We start from the raw sequence: 14,054 nt of genomic DNA on the forward strand, positions 1-14,054 counted from the left end.
ACTTGGAAACTATTCTTTGCTAAGAGGGTTATTTCTGAGAAATATTGCCAGTTTATGTGCATGTTCAATTGAAGTTTTTAATCCATAGAATTAGTTTCAATATGAAGAGTGAAATTTGGTGCAGATCTGTGACTTAATACCAACAATTGTTTTCTGGTTTTGTTTTTCCACAAAACAGGAAGGGGATGATTATGAAGTCATTCCTAACAGTAATTTCTATGTATCCAGAACTGCCTACAGAGACAATACTTCTGTCTATCACATAAGTGGGAAGAAGACAACGTTTAAGGATGTTGGAAATCTTCTTCGAAGTCATGGAATTGACTTGGACCATAATAGATTTTTAATCTTACAGGTAAGTTTATTAAAGATTTTAGACATCTTCTTACTCGTTACTTTTTTTTCTATAAAGTTTAGAGGGGTATCCCCCTGTTGGATGCATCCTGTACTTTTTGAGGCCTTAAAGTACTGTAGCAGCACATCATGGTTTACATACTACAGTCAAGATGCGAATCATTATTTGCTGCTCTAGAAATTTAAGGAAATTCATTCAAAATTATTTTTTCACTGTGAGATGCACATTTTATGTTTGGATGGACTGACATACTTGTTCCGCTCTAGCAGCACGTAAATATTGGCGTAGTGAAATAAGTATTAAACACCAATATTATTGTGCTGCTTTAGCGTGACAGGGATATAACAGCTATTTGTTATTACTGATTGTATTTTCCTTTAAGATAACATTTTAAATGAGATTCATTATCTTTTTATAGTCCTTTAATTTTATTTTTATCTCTACTAATATTAAATAGCAAAAACATGAAAAGAACTCTGTACACTTAGTGTTTGACAATTTTACTTGAGCACCTTACTAATTTTTTTTTTTTTTTTTAACACTACAATGGTTAACTAAAAGCTTACCCAAGCTGGTTTTTGTTTTGGTTAGAATGGCCTGTTTGAACCACTAAATACTGAAAGATCAGAAAGTAACTGACATTTCATTCTGAAGTATTACAACTCTTGAAGTCTTTTTAAGGGCTATAAAACTAAGTACCTGGTCTTAGGTTGAATTTTATTAGAAACCCTGTCTTCTTTATTAGAGTAAAGATATGTTTTACCAGCCTTGCTTGGTAAGAAAAATACCTTTTCTTCCCTATCTTACCTTTAAAAAAAAGTTGTCAATGTAAAACATGACTTTATCAGGTACATTAAAATTCCTTTTTGATTGGAAGCTACTTTCTTTTCCTGTGTTCTATCCAGAATCTCTCAAGAGCATAATAATAAAAGCAAACCTATATTGTGATTTAAAATAGTTGCTGATATTATTTAATAAGTCTTGTGACTGATTTTAAAGTAAGTTGGGAATTTTGATACTAAAAGTTTCATTAGGATAACTGAGTGTTCTCAATTGGTTCTCATTATTCTGGAATGACTTATATTGCTATCTTTTGTTACCAGGCACAGTGCATTTGTAATACTTCTGTAACCCAGACTTATTTGAAAATGAATGTTAGGGGAAATCAGCTGCAGATACAATTCTAAACAATTGAATTTACATAAATGTGGAATTAAAGGTGTGTGTGTGTGTGTGTGTGTGTGTTTAATCAAATTGAACTGTTTTATGGACCTTCATATTATGGGATTTGGTTTGGTTAACTATGGATTAAAAGTTATTTCATTCTGTAATACTGTATTTGATACTACCATTTTGCAGCAACCTATACTCCTGTTTATTTTTTATTTGCTATTTACTATCCTGGGATAATCGGTCAAAATTTTACACCTGTGCCAAGACTCCTTAAAGTGGACTGCATTTTAACCCTTGCAAGGGTAAATTTTTTTCCCCTTGGTGCAGCCTTTCTGTACATAATTCAGTAATAAAGAAAACTAAATAAAGTCACAATTTCTTGAAGAAGTAAAAAACAGTAATTTTTAAATTGTCAACTTTATATTAAATATGTGCCTCTGAAGCACGTAGGATGCTTAAACCATTTGTCCTCGTAATAATTTCACCCTTTTTGTGTCATTTTAACAAATTATTTGAAACATTTTTAATGTCAAGGTAAACTTACTTCCCATGTAATAGATTCATTTCCGTTTGATTAACTTTACAGATAGGAACCTTAGGAGTTCACCTGTTAGGAAAAAGAAACAGGGATTGGACCAGTAGAACTAATGATGCCCTATTTAAAAGCTTGAGGGAAAGTGGCAAAATCTATAGATTTTTATTTAGTTCCTTATCAAAAACTTAGACTCTTGCACTAGTTTAAAGCAGTTGGAGGTAAGTAAGAATATGGTTTTTTATTAGTTCTCTCCTACATCTCTCTTAAAAAACTAGCTGGTGAGGCACCTACGTGGCTCAGTTGGTTAAGCGGCCGACTTTGGCTCAGGTCATGATCTCACGGTCCGTGAGTTCAAGCCCCGCGTTGGGCTCTGTGCTGACAGCTCAGAGCCTGGAGCCTGTTTCAGATTCTGTGTTTCCCTCTCTCTGACCCTCCCCCGTTCATGCTCTATCTCTCTCTGTCTCAAAAATAAATAAACATTAAAAAAAAAATTTAAAAAACTAGCTGGGATTGGAAGGCTGGAAACTTGGAGTCATCATAATATCAAGAACATAAATGATTAGTTTGAATAAAATGTATAGATGTTTGGCCAGTGGTAGTAATTAACAGCTTAAGTAATCTAAAGTAAAGTGAAAATTTATTTTTAAGATGAAACACCACTAAATTTGGGGCACCTGAGTGGCTCAGTTTGGTTGAATATCAGCGCAGGTCATGATCCCAGGGTCATGGAATCAAGCCCTGTGTTGGGCTCTGCTCTGGGCATGCAGCTTGCTTAAGATTCTCTCTTTTTCTCTCCCTCCCCCTCCCCTTCCTCTCTCTCCCCCGTCTCCCTCTCCCCATGCACACAATCTCTCATCCTGTCTCTAAAAGTTAAAAAAAACAAACAAACAAAAAAAACACTAAATTTTAGAAGCCCATAAGGGTAAAATTTTTTACAGTGTTTAGTTGGTTTAGTGGTTTCTTGAAGTAGGCATTTCTAGTATTTGAATTCATTTTAAATTTCATTAGTTGACTATTCAAACGAATACCTAATGGGGCACTATGCTAAGATGCTGTGAATGTTAGAGATAGTTAAAACCCTGTTTCTTGTTCTTGAAAGCACTTACACGTGCCTTCAGAAAGTGTTAAGATTATAACTGGCCATGGTACTTTTCATGTTTATACATGTCCGCATTTATATATACCTTAATTTGAGAGCCTTTGTCACATTGTAATAACTATTGGTGAAAATAAGTAGGATTTTATTAGCTCTCCATGGCATTTCATGGTAACTATGATTTATAAATGAGTTTTAATTGGTTTTGGTGCATTTGCACCAAATGTTAAAAATTAAAAGAACGTTAACTTTCAAATGTTAAAAGTTAAAAGAATGACAACCTTCATGCTTTTATTATGGTTCAAAATTACATTAAAGATTGCTGTTTCAGGAGTGGTTTTGTAAACCCCTAAAAGCTACAACTGTTAAGGCAATTTTAGTTTTGTCAGTTTTCAACTTCATATGGTTTTTGTCTTTATTATTATAAAACCTGAATTAGAACTTTAAATAGGAACCAAGATTTTTTTTTATTCTACATTCTGCTAATAAATTTTTATTCTCATTTGCTCTTTGTGAGCTACCAGAGGCCAACAAACCAAATCACCAAGGTTAGTATGTGCCTAAAATTAAGTACAACAGTAGAAGGGAACCTATACCCCTGTTAGTAATTTTCCAAATTAGTAATTTGGAAGTTGGATTAATTTTTACTTATATTTCTTCTTCCTTTTTCTTTCCTGTATACTTCTAAGGCTGGCATGTCATACAAATTTTTTGGGTTGTGGTCTTTTAGCCTGTACAAATAAATTTGTGCTATATCAAAAGAATTTTTAGCTCTATCCGTAGCACCTAAGTTATCCAAGTGTTTGATTTAATAGCCTCAGCTTGAAAAAAAGTAGGAAGCTACTCCTAAGCAACCAGGATATCAAGCAGCCCACCCACTAAAGCGTTACCCTTTCTGTTGATGTACTTATTTGAGGCAGATACTACCTTGGTCATTTGGTTTGTTGGCCTCTGGTAGCTCACAAAGAGCAAATTAGAATAAAAATTTATTAGCAGAAGGTAAAGGACAATAATAGTACAGTGGAAAATGGAGAAAATAAAAAGATTATCAAGAGAAAATAAAAACTCAAAGCCTAGTAATTTGGGGCCTTTTAGTTTTAATGCAAATACCCATATGAGAAGAATCCTTCAGGCACTGTTAGGAAAAAAAGTTTGATAGCTGTGTACTTGAATTTCTTATGGTTCATGCTTGCTAAAATTTGGATTCCATTTGTATAAGAAGAGCATCACTATTTCTCAGATTTTTAACCTATATTTTGTAAAATAGATTATCAAAGAAATGGTGTAACTGAATCACAGTATCCTGATTTGTCACACTGTGAGAAGTTAAGATATAAGCCCTTGGTATTACAAATATTGAAATATGTTTGCAGTTTTTATGTTACTCTTAAAAATGATAGTTGATATTTTACAGGGTTGTGTAATGTCTCTAATACAATATGAATATAACTTAAAACCATAGGAAGTTTGTAGTAAATAACAAAAAAAGTAAAACCTTATTCAGGTCTACTGAAGCTAAGAAACTAGAGATAACTATGGAGACCTATAAAACTTTGCAGGCTTCAGATGCTAGCATGATAGTAACTTGAGACTTTGTGTCTTCATGCTACCATTATTTGTGATTTAGAGCCTTAAACTTTAAATTCAGGTTGATGCTTTAAAAATTTTTTTGAAATGTATGGAGCTTATTGCCCTAAGTTAAAACTTAGAAAGCAAATAGTAGCAGGTGGTAAGGCAGGCAAAGGACATCAAGGAACAGAGCCATAAGAAAGGTTCCAGGCTGTAATTGGAATACCAGTAATGTGAATCTGACAATTACTGGTTGAAAAAAAATGAGTGCCATTATAACAATCTAAAACTGAATGTTATGTGGCACTTGTAATGGAACTATTTTGGTTCAGATATGTCCTTAAGCATTTTTATCTTCAACCAACTGTGCAACCTTGTTAGAATGAAAAGAAATCGTAATTGTATATCCGCCATTTTAACTAGGGAGGAATAAGTAACTCAAAAGAGGCAGCCACTCTCCTTTACCCAAAGCTAGGCAGTTTCCTAATAGTGTTATTCCATCCTTGAGCAAGTAATTCAGCCAGGAAGTGTGATGCCTTTAGGAATATTTTTGTCAGTGTAAACTGCTACACTGAGTCCTAACTTCTGGCTACCTGAAAAATGTATACTTAAGTAATACTTTATGCCCATTTGACTGTGTTCACGGCATAGTTTTTCATTCATCTTAAAACAGATGTTCAAATTGAATTAGGGCAATATATTAGAATATCAAGTGTCAGATAATTTTTGTTGTTTGGATAGTAAACCCAAAAGAGTTAAACCACTACCTCAACATGAGTGGTTCTCGGCTGGGGGTAGTTTTGCATCTCTGTCCCTGGGACATTGATTGTTGTCTGGAGACATTTTGGGTTGTTACAGCTGAGGGTATGGGGGAATGCTATTAGGATCTGGTGTGTAAGAGGTCGGAGATGCTATTAAACATCCTGTGATGCCCACCATAGACCCCTGCAACAAAGAATATCCAGCCCTAAATGTCAGCGTTGCTGTTGATTAACCCTGCCTAGTTAAAAACTGAGTAAGACTCTTCTTCAATGGCTGGCATTTGCCCTGTTGTAATCCAAAACTTTGGACATAATTCTAGGCTTAAATCCTCTCTACGACTTGAAACTAATACTGCATACATTTGGAAGGACCTGATAATTGAAAGAATAAAATGTTTTATATAAATACATAGTTTAGTTTAAACACTAACTTAGTTTAAAGCAGTAATTTATACATAACTGAAGGTTATAGAGAAAAAAAACAAGCTCTTTGGATAGTGTTTTACTTCGTGTTTGATAATCATGTTCGTTGTGTTGTCAGACTACAGAAGAGTGACAGTATATAAAAATATTAAAAGTTATGCCTTTCAATGACTAAATTTAAGGTGAGCTGTTTTATTTTTAAGGTTGGGTTTTTTGTTTTGGGTTTGGGGTTTTGTTGTGTGTGGGATTTTTAATGTTTATTTTTGAGGTGGGGGGAGGGACAGAGAGAGAAGGAGTCAGGATCTGAAGTGGGCTCTGTGCCAACAGGAGAGAGCCTGATGTGGGGCTTGAACTCACAAGCCATAAGAGCATAACCTGAGTCAAAGTCAGGTGCCCCTGTTTGTGTTTTGTTGTTTTTGTTTTTAAGTATACTTCATGACCAACATGGGGCTTGAACTCAAAACTCTCAGATAGAGAGTTGCATGCTCTACCAACGGAGCCTGCCAGGAGCCCCAAGGTTTTGTGTGGTTTGTTTTTGTTTACTTTATATTTATGTGGGAGCTTTTGGTAACTTTGACTCTTTGTCATTACATTAACAAGATACACCCCAGGTTTTTGAGGTTTATTCATATTTAAATATTTTGAATATTTAAATTGAGGAAGTAATAGGTTTTTTGTGTGTTTTTCTTGATTTTTTTTCACCTTTGCTATTTGCTGAAATAAAGGCCTGTATTTTTTTTCTACTTGCCTCTTCCTTTTCTTGTGTTGTAATAGCACAGGCAACTACTCCTGTGAAGTAAAGTAGCAGCATTTTGCCTGAGCATGTTCAGACAAAATTTTCTCCACCATGAAACTAAATGGCTGCCTGGCAGTCAGCCTTGAAGGTTACTGATTGTGGGGTTTTTTTTCTTTTCTGTTTGTAATTGAGTTGCATAAATACAAATATATAATGTTAATCTAAGAATTTTAATCACACTTCAAAGCTGTTATGTTAATGATTGCAAATAAAAGTTTTCCAATTTCATATGTACCAGGAGCTTTCGTTAGTTTTCAGTCAGTTGGTTATCTTCTCTTATTACCATGAGGAATAGGTAATTTCCTTTTTTATTTAATGGTCTTGTTTTTAGAAAGTTTTAGAACATTAAGTTTGAGACATCCTTATAAATCTTAGCACTTCTTGAGGAGCTCATAACCCCAGGTTTATAGAGAAAGTTTAATAATAAACCATCTTGGGACAGGATTCCTACTGCAGTTAAGCCATGAAGGATCTTGAAAATTCTTTGTTTTAGCACAGGAGCTCTAATTATGTTAACTAACAATTGGTAATGTTGCCAAAGTAATTATAGATTATATGAATACCTTGCTCAGTTTTGCCTTATACAAAAGTTAATACTTTTTTTTATATATATATTGAATGAAATTTTAAGCTAGGGAATCTTTCTTTGGCTGTATACATGTATGTGAATGTATATTACAATTTGGTAAGAGTTTATGTAAGGGAGTATAAACATACATTTCTTACCATCAGGGAAAATGAAAACTATCAAAAACATTTTTGTTTATATCTTATTAAATTTCTTTAAGCTACTGGTTTCTATCATTTATTTGTTCATTAGTATTGGGTTTGTTAATTGTTCCTAATTCTCACTTAAGATTGTTGTAGCTAAACATGAAGTGAATGTGTAATACAACTTTTTTTTTTTTAAGGGTGAAGTTGAACAAATCGCTATGATGAAGCCAAAAGGCCAGACTGAACATGATGAGGGTATGCTTGAATATTTAGAAGATATAATTGGTTGCGGACGGCTAAATGAGCCTATTAAAGTCTTGTGTCGGAGAGTTGAAATATTAAATGAACATCGAGGAGAGAAGGTGAATCTTCTATAGATTGTTCTTGTAAATCAGACTGTTTTGCTTATTGAACATATTCTACTGAGTCAAATATTAAGTTTATAATAGATCATATTTATTGAAAAAATCTTTACTGTTTTAGATTGAATTTTATATTTCTTATTTACCTTTAATTGAGCAGTGTTTTATTAATATGGTAGATATTTTTGCCTCATGTTGGTATATTTGAAATTCAGGTATATACATGTGTAATATATTTGAATAATCCATACACTTTAAATTTTTGTAGTTAAACAGAGTTAAGCTGGTAGAAAAGGAAAAGGATGCCTTAGAAGGAGAGAAAAACATAGCCATTAAATTTCTTACCTTGGAAAATGAAATATTTAGAAAAAAGAATCATGTCTGTCAATATTACATGTAAGTACATTAATTTATCAATTTTTATTAGTTTCTGACATTAAGCCCTTTTTTCTGTATTACAGAAAAATAAAGACTGAAGTAGAAAAAAAACTAAAAATTGTTTTGTAATGAATATGTTAAATTAATTTTTTACCATAGTACTAATGGTAATTGGTTTAATTTTTAATTGTTTTAATTTTTATAATTTTAATTCCAGTATAATTAACATGCCATTATATTGGCTTCAGGCGTACACTGTAGTGATTCAACAATTTTATACTCGATTGAACAATTTTATACCCTGTACTCGTCATGATCTGTATACTTTTAATCCTCTTCACCTCTTTCATCCTCCACCCACCTCCCCTTTGGGTAACCATCAGTCCTCTTTAGTTAAGAATGACTTTTTTGGTTTATCTTTTTTTTCTGTGTTTGCTTCTTAAATTCCACATATGCATGAAATCATATGATAGTTGTCTTTCTCTGACTTATTTCATTTAATGTTATATTCTCTAGACCCATCCATGTTATTATAAATGGCAAGATTTCATTCTTTTGTGGCTAATATTCCTGTGTGTGTGTGTGTGTGTGTGTGTGTGTGAGTATATCACATCTTTTCTATCCATCTATTAATGGACACACTTGGGCTGCTTCCATAGTTTGACACTTGTAAATAACGCTGCAATAAACATAGGAGTGCATATATCATTTCAAATTGGTGTTTTCAGATACTTTGGGTAAATTGCAGTAGTGGAATTACTGGGTCATATGGTAATTCTGGTTTTCAATTTTTTGAGGAATCTACATACTGTTTTCCACAGGGGCTGCACCAGTTTGCATTCCTACCAATAATGCATGAGTGTTCCTTTTTACCCCACATCTATGCCAACATTGTTATTTCTTGTGGTTTTGATTTTCATTCCCCTCATGATGAATGATGTTGAACATCTTTTCACGTGTCTTTTGGTCATCTGGATGTCGTCTTTTGAGAAATATCTGTTATGTCTATTTGGTTTTTTAGTGTTGATTGGTAGAAGTACTTGCATAAGTTCTTTATTTGGATACTAACCCTTGATCAGATACGTCATTCACAAATATCTTCTCATATTCAGTAGCTTCTCTTTTAGTTTTGTTGATTGTTTCATTTTTTGTGAGGAAGCTTTTTATGTCTTCGCAATAATTTAATTCTGTTTTTGCTTCCCTCCCCTCAGGAGACATACCTAGAAAAATGTTGCTACTGCCAAAGTCATAAAAATTACTGCCTGTGCTCTCATCTAGAACTTCTGTGGTTTTAGGGCTTTAATCCACTTTGAGTTTATTTTTGTGTGTGGTATAAGACAGTGATCCAGTTTCATTCTTTTGCATATAGCTGTCCAGTTTTTCCAATACCATTTGTTGATACTGTCTTTTTCCCATTGCATGTTTTCCCCTACTTTGTCAGAGATTAATTGACCATATAAGCAGGCATTTATATCTGGGCTCTCTGTTCTGTTCCATTGATGGATATGGCTATTTTTGTGCCAGTACCATACTGATTTGATTGCTACAGCTCTGTAATATGTCTTGAAATCTGGGATTGTGATACCTCCCGTTTTGTTCTTTTTCAAGATTGCATTGGCTATTCGGAGTCTTTTGTGGTTCCATACAAATTTTAGGGAGTATTCTGCTCTGAAAAATGCTGTGGGTGTTTTGATAGGAATTGCATTAAATCTGTAGATTGCTTTCGGTATTATGGACATTTTAACAGTATTTGCTTTCAGTCCATGGGCATGGGATATCTTTCCATTTGTTTGTGTCATCTTCAGTTTTTTAGTTTTATAGTTTTCAGAGTACAGGTCTTTCACTTCCTTGATAGTTTAATTCCAGGTATTTTAGTTTGTGGTGCAGTTGTAAATGAGATTATTTTTTTTTAGTTTCTCTTCCTGCTGCTTCATTATTAGTGCGTAGAAATGCAATGGATTTCTGTATATTGATTTTGATCTTATGATCTTAATGAATTCTTTTATCACGTCTAGTAGTTTCTTGTTTAGAGTCTGTTAAGGTTTCCGTATATAATATCATGTCATCTGCAGATAGTGAAAATTATACTTCTTCCTTACCAATTTGGATGCCTTTTACTTCTTTTTCTTGTCTGATTGCTATGACTAGGACTTCCAGTACTATGTTGAATAAAAGTGGTGAGAGTGGACATCCTGAACTTAGGAGAAAAGCCCTCCAGTTTTCCCCACTAAGATGTTTGCTATGGGTTTTTCATATAAGTCCTTTGTTATGTTGAGTCTTGTTCCTTGTAGACCTACTTTCTTGAGGATTTTTATCATGAATGGATGTTGTACTTTGTCACGTGCTTTTTTTGCATCTGTTGAAATGATCATGTGGTTTTTATCCTTTCTCTTATTCATGTAATGTATTGTGTTGATTGATTTGCAAATGTTAAACCACCCTTGCATCATGGGAATAAATCCCACTTGATCATAGTGAATGACTTTTTAAAATATATTGTTGGATTTGGTTTGCTTAATATTATGTTGTACATTTTTGCACCTATGTTCATCAGAGATCTTAGCCTGTAGTTCTTTGTAGTGTCTTTACCTGGTTTTAGTATCAGGGTAATGCTGGTCTCATACATAGAATGTATTTGGAATTTTTCCTTCCTCTTCTGTTTTTGGAATAGTTTGAGAAGAATAAGTATTAACTATTCTTTTAAGTGTTTGGTAGAATTCACCTATGAAACTGGTCCTGGACTTGCATTTGTGGGAGTTTTTTGATTACTGATTCATTTTCATGGCTGATAATCAGTCTGCTTCAAATTTCCTAATTCTTCATACTTCAGTTTTAGGAGATTATGTTTCTAGGAATTTATCTATGCTAGGTTGTCCAATTTGTTGGCATATAATTTTTTTCATAACATTATCTTAATAATCCTTTGTATGGTGTCGGTTATTTCTCTTTCATTTCTGATTATGTTTGAATCCCCTCTCTCTTTGATAATTCTCGCTAAAGGCTTATCAATTTCATTGATCTTTTCAAAGAACCAGCTCCTGATTTCATTGATCTGTTTTTACATTGATCTATTTTATTTTCACTCTAATCTTGATCATTTCCTTCTACTGATTTTGATTTTGTTCTTTTCTGGCTCTTTTAAGTGTAAGGTTACATTGTTTATTTGAGATTGGTTTTGCTTCTTGAGCTGGGTCTGTATTGCTCTAAAGTTTCCTCTTAGAACAGCTTTTGCTGCATCCCAAAGATTTTGAAAACACTGTGTTTTCATTTGTCTTCATGTATTTTTTTTTTTTTTAATTCTCTCTGATTTCTTGGTCAACCCCATTCATTGTTTAATGAATGCTGTTTAACTTCCACGTGTTTGTGTTCTTTCCACATTTTTTCTTGTGGTTGGTTTCTGTTTCATAGTGCTGTGGTCAGAAAAGATGCATGGTCTGACTTGTATCTTTTTTAACTTCTTGAGGATTGTTTTGTGACCTAAAATGTGATGTGTTTTGGAGAATGATCTGTGTGCACTTGAAAAGTGTTTTCTGCTATTTTAGGATGGAATGTTAGGAATACATCTGTTAGATCCATCTGGTCCAATGTATCTTTTGAAGCCACTGTTTCCTTGTGGATTTTTGTACATCAATGGATAGATGTAAGTGGGGTGTTAAAAATCTCCTACTGTTGTTGTATTACCATTATTACTTCCTTTATGTCTGTTAACAGTTGCTTTATGTATTTGGGTGCTTGCTGTTGGATGCATAAATATTTCCAATTGTTTTTATCTTCTCCTTGGATTGTTCCCTTCAGTAGGATTATATAGTGTCCTTCTTTGTCTCTTGTTACAGTCTTTGTTTTAAAGTCTATTTTGTTTGATACAAGTATTGCTACGCTTTCTTTTCACTTCCATTTGAATGATAATTGCTTTTCTATCCCTTCAGGTTCAATCTGCATCTTTAGGTTTGAAATGAGTCTCTTGTAGCAGCATCTAGATGGTCTTGCTTTTTTATCCATTCTGTCCCCCTGTGTCTCCCCTATGGGAGCCTGCAGTCCATTTACATTCAAAGTACTTATTGACAGATATGTACTTGTTTTATGGTTTTTTCTGTAGTTCTTTTCTATTCTTGCTCTTCTCAAGAAAGCTTGCCAGCTTTCGTTAGTAATATACTTGGATTCCTTTCTCGTGCATTAAGTTAATGGTCACTTCAGTGCACACATTCTTTACTCCTTTCCTGCCACATTTTGGGTATATGGTGCCATACTTTACATCCTTTTATTTTGTGAATGCTTTGACTGGTTTTCATAGATGTACTTAATTTCCTGCTTTTGTACTTCATACTTTTTTTACATTTCTTGTCAGGCTGGTTTAGTGGTCATGAATTCCTTTAATCAAGTTTGGGAAACTATTCTTCTGTTCTAAACGATAGCCTTGCTGGATAGAGTTTTCTTGGCTGCAGGTTTTTTCCGTCAGCATTTTTTGAGTATATCATGCCACTCCATTCTGGCCTGCAGTTTCTGCTGAAAAATCTGCTAATAGCTTTATGGGGTTTCCATTTTATGTAACTTTTCTTTTCTCTTGCTGATTTTAAAAGTCTTTCTTTATCACTACTTTTTTCTATTTTAATTACTATCTGTCTTGGTGGGGATCCCCTTGGGTTTATTTTTGAGGGGCTCTCTGTGCTTCCTTGATCTAGATTTCTGTTTCCCCAAGTTTGGCGAGTTTTCACTATTCTTCCAGTGCAATTTCTGCCCCCTTTTCTGTCTCTTCTCCTGAGACCCCTATGATGTGAATGTTATTTCATTTGATGCTGTTACTGAGTTCCCTAAGTCTCTTCATTTACTATTTTTTTCTCCTTTTCAGTTTGATGTTTTCCATTACTCTGTCTTCCAGGTCAGTGATCCTTCTGCTTCCTCTATTCTACTGTATATTCTCTTTAGTGCATTTTTAGTTTCAGTTGTTGAGCTCTTCATCTCTGATTGGTGCTTTTTTAGGTTTTCTGTCTCTTTGTATTGAGGGTCTCAGTGAGATTCTCCCCTCTTTTCCTCAAGTCCAATTAGGATCTTTGTGAGCATTACTTTAAATTATCAGGTATATTGCTTCTCTCGGTTTTGTTTAGCTCTCTTGTGATTTTGTCCTGTCCTTTCATTTGGGACCTATTTCTGTGTCACCTCATTTTGTCCAACTCTCTAGGTTTTCCTATGTGTTAGGATAGTCAGCTACGTCTTCTGCTTTTGGAAGTAGTGGCTTTATGAAGAAAAGGTCCTATAGTGCCCTGCAATGCAATGTCCCCTGTTCACCAGAACTTGGCACTTCAGGGGTGTCTCATATGTGTTGCATGTAACCCCACTGTGGGTCTGAGCTGCATGTGCCTTCAGTCCAGTCATGTGCAATGGCTCACTCTGCCTGTTGGGCAAGGTTTGTTCCCTGTGTTGTTAGTGGGCCAATCTGGGGCCACTTGAGTCAGACAGGCATTTGCCAGAGATGCAGTAGCACCAAACTGCAGGACACTTTCCCTGTTGTCCCTTGAGAAGTTTTCATTGGTGGGCAGGGCCTGCAGCCAGACCAAATGACTGCTCCCAGCCCACTGCTGAGGCTCAAGTCAAACTGGTGTGTGTAGTTACCTTCCCCTCTCCTCAGGACAGGTGGCACTTTGGTGTGGTGCTGGCTCCTGTCTGTGCTCCTTGCACATTGCCAGGCTTGTGGCACCACTTTGGATAGGCTTTGGCCAAGGGCATGCTGGAGGGGGCAGGACTGGAGGAGAATTGGGGTGGGGGTGGGGGTTGAGGAAGCTCTTCACAAGATAGATGGAGAGTATTGGCACTGCACTGGTTCCCGAAGGTGTCTCTGTATCTAGGCTGGGAGATAGGGGAGAAAATGGTGCCTGCCAGCTCTCTTGTTTCTCCTTA

The 14,054-nt window shown here is 34.8% G+C and overlaps 1 protein-coding gene across 3 annotated transcripts in view; it reads left to right on the forward strand.

The window, feature by feature from the left end:
* The window catches only part of SMC4 (structural maintenance of chromosomes 4), a 45,930-nt gene that overhangs the window by 4,380 nt on the left and 27,496 nt on the right, over positions 1 to 14,054 (forward strand). For 2 of the 3 annotated variants that reach the window (XM_047098844.1, XM_047098845.1), the window contains 3 exons: positions 179 to 355; positions 7,620 to 7,784; positions 8,053 to 8,180. In XM_047098844.1, the coding sequence (XP_046954800.1) occupies positions 179 to 355; positions 7,620 to 7,784; positions 8,053 to 8,180 (470 nt within the window). Of the gene's footprint in view, positions 1 to 178; positions 356 to 6,030; positions 6,095 to 7,619; positions 7,785 to 8,052; positions 8,181 to 14,054 lie in introns of those variants that run through there. The other variant, XM_047098846.1, reaches the window with a different exon arrangement.

The sequence above is a fragment of the Lynx rufus genome, unplaced genomic scaffold (assembly GCF_022079265.1).
Source record: "Lynx rufus isolate CCGP_SWC_20201006 ecotype Redwood Valley unplaced genomic scaffold, mLynRuf1.p SCAF_5, whole genome shotgun sequence".
Taxonomy (NCBI): Eukaryota; Metazoa; Chordata; class Mammalia; order Carnivora; family Felidae; genus Lynx; species Lynx rufus.